The sequence below is a fragment of the Mirounga angustirostris genome, unplaced genomic scaffold, assembly GCF_029215605.1.
Source record: "Mirounga angustirostris isolate CCGP_5_RB_7025 unplaced genomic scaffold, mMirAng1.0.hap1 SCAF_5, whole genome shotgun sequence".
Taxonomy (NCBI): Eukaryota; Metazoa; Chordata; class Mammalia; order Carnivora; family Phocidae; genus Mirounga; species Mirounga angustirostris.
In genome coordinates this window covers 112,734,326-112,745,480 of record NW_026991713.1, presented here as the reverse complement: position 1 = coordinate 112,745,480, position 11,155 = coordinate 112,734,326, and the positions used below count along the sequence as shown (strand labels likewise).

Genomic DNA, 11,155 nt, shown 5'->3' with positions numbered 1-11,155 from the left:
GTAGTCTGAGAAAACATTTTATTTGCAATTTTTTTGAATTTGAGAGTTGTTTTATGGCCCGTAATATGGTTTCTCTTTATGAATGTCCCATGTGCTATTGGGAAAAAAAAATGTGTATTCTGCTGTGTTGAATGGAATGTATTTGCTCATTAGAGCAGAGGAGCTTCTGCTTTTTCTTAAGGTTCAGAGACAAAGTCCATATTGTGATTGTCCTAGTATGTCTTCCCTTGATCTTAAGAGGAGAAAACTAAGTTACTGTAGTTTCATGTTTTCAAGGCTAATTTTAAAGTTTGCACACAGATTTGAGAAATCTCATGCCCCTCCTTTCCTTTTTCATCCTGTTATGAAATGTATATTGGTCTTGGTGACATTTTCTTCTCATATTCTCTAAGGCCAAGTTCGAGTTTAAATTAGTGTGAGCTATTCTTATAGGAGATGTGATACAAGCTAGTTAAGAACATGGATTTAGAGCCAGATAAGCCTATGTTTAAATCCTTATTCTGGTATTAATATGTGTGTGTGTGTGTGTGTGTGTTCATGAGCACATGGTTTTTATATGTATTTTGTGAAAATTAATTTTGATAATAGTAGTAAAGCACCTTTACATGGCACAAATAAATAACGTATGTCTCAACTGTTATGTGATTTAGGCAAATACTGGGAAGTGTTCACTTGTCTTCCTTTCCAAAACTTCTCTGATAATAGCTAGATTCCTTTGTTAGCCATTTATCAATATGTCAAGCACCGCCTTTTTGAGCTTCTTATTACAGTGATTGCTGTATAAAGGCCTCCTAGGAAGGGTTATTCTTATTTCCTAATCCTACATGGTGTTTATTGGGTAGCTGTTCTCAGTGACAGAAGAAATGAAGCAACATGACGTTAATGAGGACTTAGGAATGTGGGGTCATAGAAACAGAAGTGGGTCCTAGAATTGGTCACATCGTTCATACTGGAAGCAGTCATATCTACAGGCTTTGAATGCTTGTGTCATGTCCCATGAGGGAAAGCATCAGAAAGACACCTAGAAATAAACTCTCAAATCAGAAGAGTAAGGCATTCTATTGAAAAAGGCAGCATAATTTACTGTCTATGACGTCAAATGTTTAGTAGGACCTGAGTAAGAAAAATATTAGATTGCTAGAATTATTTAATATACATATTCTTGGATTAGAGGCAAGAGAGTAGTAAAGACATAGCTGAGCTCTGTTAACATGCAAATTACATTTTCATTCAATAAAATCTGTTGTACCTACTAGTGCCAGGCACTCTGCTAGGCACTGGGGATGTGAGAGTGACTCTGGTAGATATGGTTCCTCTTCCTCGTGGGGAGGGAATAAAATAACTGCGTAAGAGCTGTGGCAAGAAAGGTACGAGGAACGTACAGAGGAAAGGCATCTACACCCGGGCTTCCCTGAAGTGACCTGAGGATGAGAAGTCACAGGATCATAAGGGGGTGTGGTTAAGGTTTCAGGAAGAGGGAGCAAGCTCTGAGGAAGCCTTTAGTTGCCAACTCTGATCTTCCCAGAAACATTCAGCCACAGGGAAGTCCATGATTTAGTGGTGAATGTCGAAAACATTTAGTTTGTTACCCACATTCAGCCCAAGGTAAACTGAGGGCAGGATGACTGTGCAATACCCCGTTTCAGAGAGCTTTCCAAAGAAAATCTTGATAATAATGAAAAGAATGACATCAGGTCAGGCTTGTTGATGCATTTTATTGTGAGATGGGGGAGTCTGGTAAAAAACTAGAAAATGACCATGGTGTAACAAGGAACTTAAAAATGAAGAATCAGATTTGTAACTTACATACATGAATACAGGAACAAATTGGCACAAAATGTTAAACATTGTTCCCAACACTGTTTATAGAAGGTTATCCTAATTTGGCTTACTAAGGAAATGAGAGTTTTATGGTTAGGCTAATCTCTTAATAAAACTGCAGAGCATCATGCTATTAGTCACACAGTGAATTTCAAAATTTAAGAGTTTTATATTAAAAACTGGGTAAAGGTAAAATGACTTGGTTGTAGTTGTAAAACTAATACATTCCCATTTAAATTCTGTTCTACAGTCCAAGGCAAGTATAAATGTTAACATAACACTGTTAAATCAAATCTCAATGCAAGAGAACCAATTGCATCTCTACTTTAAATCTTATCAACTTTCCAAATTTTCATACTAAAATATATTATTGTATTAATACAAACTACAGTATTATACACTACACTGTGTAATAAATAAAGAAATATAAAAATAAGACACATAAATATAAAAGTTTTCTAAAACTAAAAGTACATGTCAGTAAGAAGGGTATTAATACTGCCAGGTTTGAAGACATACAGTACAAAAATGTTGCACAGATCTATAAACTAAAAGAAATAAAATAATACTGATACGTAAAAATCAGCTAATGTTGTTAATAAACTGGGTCCATAATAACTAACATTTGGAAACAGTTATGAGCCAAATAACAATGGCATGTCCATGTCTGAAATGCAAGTACATGGACAGAGCAGATTAGAAAATTTCCCTTTCATTTCTGTAGAGAAATTTTGGAAGTCAATTAACACAAAATGAATACTGAGGAATTAAAGGATGAAATGTCCCAGTGTTTAGGTTTCTCTGACAGAGTCAGTGGTTTTAAGTTTTATTTGGAATTTTGATACAATAAACAAATCAACAAATGCTAGTTATTGTAGGCCACACATTGAACGAAGGCGGGTTAGAGCCTTGAAAATACTGATAAATGGCACTTACAGCACACAGGTCTTGCTTAAGGCCAAAGGAGATACAAAGCTTCATATCATATCCTTCATATTTGTCACCACATACTCAAACACAATTACGAACACTGATTCTGACGACTCTGCTACCCTTCCCAGGATTAACACTGTTAGTCCCTGCAATCAGAACTCAATGACAATCTTCTGAACTTCATTTTAAACCACATGAGTAAGAAACTTCAGTTCTTCTATCGGCTGCTTTCTTAAGGCTAACAATACACTTGAAATGATAATACTCCACTATGACATCTAAATATTAGAAATTACTACCTTCTAGATTGAATTTATAAAAGGTAGCACGGTTTGGAACTGCATTATACTTCTCTGTGAAGGGAATTTTGTAGTGCAGAAGTTCTCACATTTTAAAAAACATAATAAAATACTGAAGCGGATTTAGCATACGTTTACCAATAAAAAATTATAAAATTTCTCCCAATTGTACAGCTTAAGAATAAACCAACGTAAGAGTGATAATACTGACAAAATGAAACAATGCCAGATGCTTATCTAATTAATCAGTTTCCTTTAACCTGTTAAATCTTTGCTTTCCGAGTCATTAAAGTTTTCTAATCTGCTTCGTGTTACAAACTTGTTCCTAACTTTGAAAAATGCATGAAAAATTACTAGGTCTGAGATCAGGCACACCCGGATTTTTTTTTTGTGTGGGTTTTTTTTTTTTTTTTTTGTATTTTGTATTTTTTTAAATTTTTACTTTACACAGTAGTGAACAGAAACCACAGTATACAGGTTACTGTGTTCCCATGAAAAGCATGTATAATATAGAACAAACTTCATTACCAATTAGAATGTATTTTCCTTCTAGAAAAACTATTAGGCTTCATTTGTTTTTTCTTCAGACACCTGCTCACTATTCTTGCTCACTTTTTGTTCGAAGCTGCTCACTTGATTTACAGCTTCATCATCCTTCATCAGACCTTCAGTTTTTGCCTCTTCTCCCTCATTCTCTGCCTCTTCCCCCTCCTCCTCCTCCATCTCGTCCTCCTCCTCCTCCTCCTCCTCCCCTTGCGGTTTTTCACATTCCTTCTCTTCCTGCAGTTCTTCCATCTCTTTGTCCTCCTCCTCCTCTTCCTCTTTTTCACTGTCTTCATCCTCTTCCCTCGTCAGACTCTCCCTCTCATCCGAGTCGGCCTGTGAGGGAGATGCCCGGGCCCCCCCGTGCTCGCCGGCCAGGACTTCTGGTCCCGTCCCCTCCTGCTCCGCGCTGTCGCGCTCCTCCGCCTCTCGCTTGCAATAGGAGTAGCGATGATTCATGTGTTGGGAATAAGACCCAGAGTGTGAGAAACGCTTTCCACATTTGTCACATTGATAGGGCTTTTCTCCAGAATGTAACCGCATGTGTTCGATCAAATGATGTTTGTGTTTAAATGCCTTCTTACAGATTCCACACTCGTGCGGTCTCTTACCTGCAAAATAAGAACACAGCCATGACACAAAATCCTCCGAAGGCTTTTGGGGGCACTTCAGTTTGCGGAAAGGGTTACAGAGTCATTTTTCAAAAGCTGTCAGGTTCAGCGACATACCTGTGTGTTCATATTTATGTCTCAATAGTGAGCTACTCTTTTGGAATATCTTATCACACAAATCACAAGCATACATTCCATTTTCTGTCTTCCGCATTTTCTTTTTGGGTGGTGTAGAATCCGAGTCATTCTGGTCCTCTACATTTGATACTCCTTCTGAGCTAGTGTCTTGCCTTTCATCCTAAAGAAAGAAAAGAAGAACATTTAATTTCAAATTAAAAGGTAAGCAAGAGACATATATAAAAGCACAGGTTAAAAAACTACTTTGATTTATACTTTCAATAGCTTGACCAAAGCAGGAATACTACTCATCGCAGCAGACAGGCTCCAAGGGCGGGGGGCTGGATGTGAGGTGGGGGTTGATACAGAAAAAAGTGAGGTTGGGGGCAAAAGAGTCACAACGATGACAAAAACAAGTGATCAACTGATGAAAAGAAAGAATGTAAAATGTATAAAATTTATAAATGTAACAAAATTTACCTGGTTTCAAACAAATCATGACTTTGTGAGAAATTTGCAGAAAATTTTAAATTATGAGTTTGCTACATCATCACCAATCTCTAACTGCATTATTTGCCTTCATTGTTTTCCTTCTGGGTTTTACTAAGCAAAAATTAAGATTCTATTTTTATTTATTTATTTATTTAGAAAGATTTTATTTATTTGACAGAGAGAGACACCGCGAGAGAGGGAACACAAGCAGGGGGAGTGGGAGAGGGAGAAGTAAACTTCCCACTGAGCAGGGAGCCCGATGAGGGGCTCGATCCCAGGATCCTGGGATCATGACCTGAGCCGAAGGCAGACGCTTAACAACTGAGCCACCCAGGTGCCCCAAGATTCTATTTTTAAAGGTGGTCTTTCAATTGTATCCTCCGAAACTTCAGAAGTCTATGAACTGACATCCATGGTTTCTTTGAAAAGAGAGGGGTTTGCTCTACCACTTTGCTAAGGAAAAAGATGGCAAAACAATGCAGGAGGGTCTCTATTTTGGAAGGAAGAATACTTGCTAGACAAAATAAATCTTCAGAATTTCAGTGGAATAAAACATTTCAGGCAGTCCCAGGGCGGTAATGTGTGGGAAGCTCTCATGTAGGTAAACAATGACTGGTAGTGGAGTTGGGTCCCTCAAGATCCTTATGTCTTTCCTCAAGCCTTCCATTCTATTGCCTCTAAGCCCACAAATAGTCTAAATCTCAAAGGTTTTTCACAACATTTCTTATAGTTTTGCAAAGTGGGAGAGGCGTGGCCATTTGCCTGGGTGGTTTGTGAGCTGCCAGTTTGTGCTAAAGTAACTTCACGACTTTCATTGCTATCTGACGTGGCCATATGATTAAGTGAAATGTTGGTGGGTCCCCCTTTATTATTCAAAGGTGTGCACAGTGTTTTAAACACCGAGAGTCTATATGAATTCATTAGTTGTGTGAGAGTTTTTTTCAAGAGTAACCACAATTGCAGGAAACCCAATCAGTAGCAATTTTTAAGGGGGAAAAAAAAGCAGCAGATATACATTTGAACAGGATGTTGTAATTATTTCAGCTGTACCTACTTATAGCAAATATTTGGATGAAAGATCACATTTATCTCTAGTATATGGTTGATTCAATAAGAAACCAATGAAAAAAATTGGGAGGCCATCAAGGTTAGTAACCTAGAAAAAGTCTGGATAATGAGGCACACAATAGTACACAAAATGGTTCTATCTAAAACTGCATCATGGATTTGGGGGGGAAGGTAAGGAGGAAAATGCACATATAGGTTCATATATATTAATTATGACTGAATACTGTTTCAGTTTACAGCTCATAAAGTGATCAGCAGATTCACTAGGTGAGCTCTTTGTATACTTAAGTCTTGTTTAATTAAAGCCTTTAATAAATATAGGTGTTAACACATAAAAAGTAATAGCTCAGTTTTGCTGGTGTGAAATGTCTGTGAATGGGAATGTATTTTCATGCATTAATGATGATACAGCAGAAACTGTTACTAATTTGGGAATATAACTCTAGAAACAGAAGTCCAATTGGTGAGTATTCCAATTTTTCTTCTGTTTCAAGCTTCAGATAGTCAAGTCTTTAGCTGAGACTTCTCATTTCCCCAGGAGAATAACACAACTGTAGTTGATAACCATACCTGGGATTAGTAAGAAACTGAAGGCGAGATGCTATGAAAGTTAAAGCAAATGTTCATCTATTTCCTCTCAAAAATGATAGTATGTAACAATCTGCTCGGCTCTACAGAGACTGATTTTTATCTGAAAAATTTCACCGAAAGAAGTCAAACTAGCATTTTAGTGAATAGCTTTGGGATAGGGGCCTTTTCTTTACCTGATTCCCATTTGGCTGGATCACTTTCAAGGGTGGTTCCTGGACTGCAGGGCTGACTGTAGTCGAGTACGTGTAAGCCACCTGGGGAATCAGAATAGTCTGCTTATTGGCAGCTAGTGCCCGCAAGCATGGAACACTGTTCTGGTCAGCAATGGCCACGATCGTGGGTAACTGGGCAGTGACTGTAGGTATAGCAATATTTATGGGGTTGGCACTTGGTGGGATTACATTTACAACTGGTTCTGAGTCTGTAACACAACTGTCCTTTTGTGGCTCCTTTTTTGCACAAGACAAGTTCAAGGGTTCTTCCTGGACAGAATAAACACTGTTCTGGTAAACACTAGTGATAGTTGACCTTTCCAATAATTCTCCCTGTTGCTTTGGTAGTGAAAGATCAAGAGGTTCTACTTGTGGCTCTTCTTGTGCACCTTCTGCTGTGTACAAGTAACCCTGTGTATTTCGGGATGAGGAAAGGTTTAGAGGTGATGGGGATGATGGACTACTTCTGGAACCATTGACGGCTGATCCTGGAGAGTGAGTCATCTTCAGGGGACTTTGTAGATTTACTGTGCTGTCCGGGGGTTCATTTGCATTTGTAGATTGAGGCTGCTCATCGTTCTTTGCAGGGATGTTTACTTTGCCTGGTTCAGGAGAAGATGGTTCAGAAGACTGCACTGAAATCTGTCCAGCTTGCATCTTTTCAAACCACTTTTTTACTACATCCAGTGGGAGGTTTACCGAATCGGCAATTTTTGAGAGCTCTTCTGCACTCGGCTGTGCATTCAAAGCATAATATGCTTTTAGAAGAGATAAGAGGTTCTTTAAAGGTGGCTGACTGGGAGACAGACTGCCATCTCCACCCGATGAAACAGAGGACTCGGGCTTCTCAGCTTCTGCTGCAGGGAGTGGAGGAGGCTGAGCAGGCTGCTTTAGGTCATAGTGCTTTAATTCTGGAAGTGCATTAATATCTCCTGGACATTCGTCACACAGAAGGCAAGTGCTATCGTTCACTCCTCCTTCAAAGCTTTTGTCCTTCTCTGACTTAACAGTAAGATCTTCTGGTAACTTTTCACTTTTGCAACTGTTTGTGGGGACTGGGTTTTCTTTTTTTAAATTCTGAGGAACAACTTGAAGTTGGCTAGGCTGCTCAAGACTGTAGTTAATGATAATTTTGGTTGTTCCATCTTGATCGACCAAAGGAAGACTGATGGCAGAAATAACAGAATGGCCACCTTGCTGTATGGATGAAGCACTGATTGTTTCTTGTTCTTTGGAGGCAAGATTGGCTTGATTATTCTCCAAAACTTGCCTTATTACATTACCATCTACTGCCACTTTAAGTACATTCTGGATATCACTTAAGTTGATACTTATGGGAGACACCAAACCGACCGTTGGCAGAACAACAGCTTGTACCACACCCTGAGGAGAACTGGTTGCCTGTAATGGGCCCCCACCACTGAAAACCCCATTCTGTAAAGGGGTTGAACAGTTGATTCCTGAAGCAACGACTATGGGTTTGAATTCATAATCCACAGGTTCAGTTTTAATTTGGTTTATAGAAAGTTGCTCTTGAAGGGGTTTATTCTCTATCTTTTGCCGTATCTGTGGTCGTGTGGGACTGCCTGGTGATGCCGAAAGAGATGGCGAGGAACACTGAGGCGTCTTGAGTCCTGTTCTTGGTCGCCCGTTCACAGGCATCAAGCTGATACATTTCTTACTGCTTATGTGTGAACTATAAGACCCAGAATGGGAAAAACGTTTCTTGCAGTTTGGGCATTCATATGGCTTCTCTCCTAAACAAAAAAAATTATATTTGCTGAATTATTACATGTAAGTTTTCATGTATCCATATTTTCCTTAAAACAAGCAGTATCGATTTAAAAAGAGATTTCCATGTATCTTGTGATACAATTTTATTTAGAATATTCATGTTAAGTTCAAAACTGACATAAATGTTATCAAGACTAGCAAAACCTTTGTCTGTAGTACACATGCTAACCTGTAAGGAAGTCTTTTCAGCATATGTGTATAATATTCCTGCTAACCTTTAAAACTTCAAATAATTCTCAAATGCCAAAAATAATTCTAGTTGACCCTTGAACAACATGGGTTTGAACTGCATGGGCTGACTTAACACGGGGATGTTTTTTGATAAATACCCAACAGTACTGCAAATGTATTTTCTCTTCCTTAATGAGTTTTCTTAATACCCTTTTCTCTTGCTTACTCTATTGTAACAGTACAGTATATAATACATATAACATTCAAAACGTGTATTAATTGATTGTTTCTGTTACAGGTAAGGCTTCTGGTCAGCAGTAGGCTAGCAGTAGTTAAGGTTTGGGGAGTCAAAAGTTATACGTGGAGTTTTGACCAGCTCCCATAACCCTGCACTGTTCAAGGGTCAAATGTACATCTCTCTTACAAGTAATTTTTTTTCTTACCCTATTTCATCTACCTATGTAATTTTTCTGTATTTCACTATACTTAACCATCTGCAGGAGAAATTAATATTAGAGGAAAGAAAAGTAAGTAAAATCTCCCTTATATAAGACTTAACAAGTACGAATACCTATCCTTCCCATATCCACAAGGTTTTAAGGTTTCCTTGAAAAGATCTTTCTCAATGGGCAGAAAACTTTCCATATGAGGTATTGTTATCAGCCTTGGCTTATTAAACTGGGAGGTATGCATTCCTGGAGCTAGAAGGCAATGTTCTAGTGGGTATGCAAAACTTGTAGTTTCAATTTTATTGACAGCAGTTACAGTAATTTAAAACATTTTAATATTAAAACACAGATTATACCATGGAGAAACAGACAATATTTATGTGAATTGTTAGGAAAAAACCACAATGTCAAAGAAGCTCCTTGCTTGTAGGGGCTTACATCAAGTTGCTTCCTTGACCTTCCAGGAGAGAAGACATTCATTCTTGTTGGCTGTTAGGGATACTTCAGTAGAAAATTTTGAGAAGCATGGAGCCAAATGGAATACTTTCAGACAACCCTAATTTTTTGCCTTAATTTTGATTTATATTTATCGTTCATTCATTTATAATTTATAGGTTAAAGACTATCAGTTTCAATAAGATAGGAACTTGAGTCTCATGTGCCATTTATGCCTTGTACCTATTGAAGTGTAGGTCAAAAATGCTCAATAAACCTTTTTTGGACGAATGAATGACTAATTGCAAAATTATGGAATATGGTGATGCTATTTATCTACTCAGTATCAAGATAAAACTCTTTCTTCTGTTTTTTTTTTTTTTTTTTTTTAATTTATCTGAGAGAGAGAATGGGAGACAGAGAGCATGAGAGGGGGAGGATCAGAGGGAGAAGCAGACTCCCCGCCGAGCAGGGAGTCCGATGCGGGACTCGATCCCGGGACTCCAGGATCATGACCTGAGCCGAAGGCAGCCACCCAGGCGCCCCTCTTCTGTTCTTTTTAAGAATGAAAATGAAAGCAGTGAGAAACTCAATGTAAGTTCTTCTAATAATGTAATTTCAGTGTTGTAAAGTTTTTAGAAAGTAAGTTATATTTTCTAAAAGTATAATTACTTGAAGAACAGGATATTAGAACTGGAAGGGATCTAAGAGGACCTCCTGTACAGTAAAAGAGTTCATTTTATATCACCTTTGACTTTAGCTAGTCTCCTGCTTAAGCTCCTTTATTAAAAGGAGGTTATTACTTGCTGGACAGCTCTATGGAAGATGGTCTAGTTTGGTTCTGCTGAGGATCATGAATTTGGGTTCAAGACCTAGCTCTGCCACTAGTTTTTTAAAAAGATTTTATTTATTTATTTATTTATTTATTTATTTATTTATTTATTTATTTATTTAGAGAGAAAGGTGGGGTCACGAGTGGGGCAGGAGAAGAAAGAGGAGGAGAGAGAGAATCTTAAGCAGACTCACACTGAGCATGGAGCCCAACACGGGGCTCAATCTCATGACCATGAGATCATGACCTGAGCTGAAATTACGAGTTGGATGCTCAATTGACTGAGCCCCCCAGGTGCCCCTGGCTGTTTTCTTAATCTTTCCAAGCCTCAGTGTTTAGGTGTGTAAATAAATGTACACACATCCTCACTGGATTGTTGTAGCAGTTATATGACATAATATAGCAAAACTCTTAGTGTGGTCTTAATACATGTTAGTGCATCTTTTAAAAAGTTAATTCTCTGGAGAGATAGGTCGAATACTAAGCCAGAATTCCCTTGTTATAATGCCTACTTTCCTGTCCTAGCCTTCCCTCTGATGCCACACAGAGCAAGTCTAACTTTTCTTCTAAAAGTCAGACTTTGAAACTGATGAAGAGCGGTCATCTGTATCCTTAAACTTCCCTTGTGTGGGCTAAATATACCCAGGTCCTTCAAAGACTCCTCATGGGACATGGTTTTTAGAACCCTTCCCACTTACCCACTTGTTACCTCATCTCTGGAAATTCTCCAGTTTATCAGTATCTTTCCAATGGGATGCCTGAAATATGATTCAATACTCAAACTGCA

General features: G+C 38.3%; 1 protein-coding gene across 11 annotated transcripts in view; it reads right to left on the bottom strand.

Moving 5' to 3' along the window:
• Window positions 1–1,695: 1,695 nt before the first annotated feature.
• The window catches only part of ZEB1 (zinc finger E-box binding homeobox 1), a 185,575-nt gene continuing 176,115 nt past the window's right edge, over window positions 1,696–11,155 (bottom strand). For all 11 annotated transcript variants that reach the window (XM_064591905.1, XM_064591906.1, XM_064591907.1 and 8 more), the window contains 3 exons: window positions 6,649–8,444; window positions 4,325–4,505; window positions 1,696–4,207 (listed from right to left, as the gene is read on the bottom strand). In XM_064591905.1, the coding sequence (XP_064447975.1) occupies window positions 3,615–4,207; window positions 4,325–4,505; window positions 6,649–8,444 (2,570 nt within the window). In that variant the 3' untranslated portion in view covers window positions 1,696–3,614. The remainder of the gene's footprint in view (window positions 4,208–4,324; window positions 4,506–6,648; window positions 8,445–11,155) is intronic.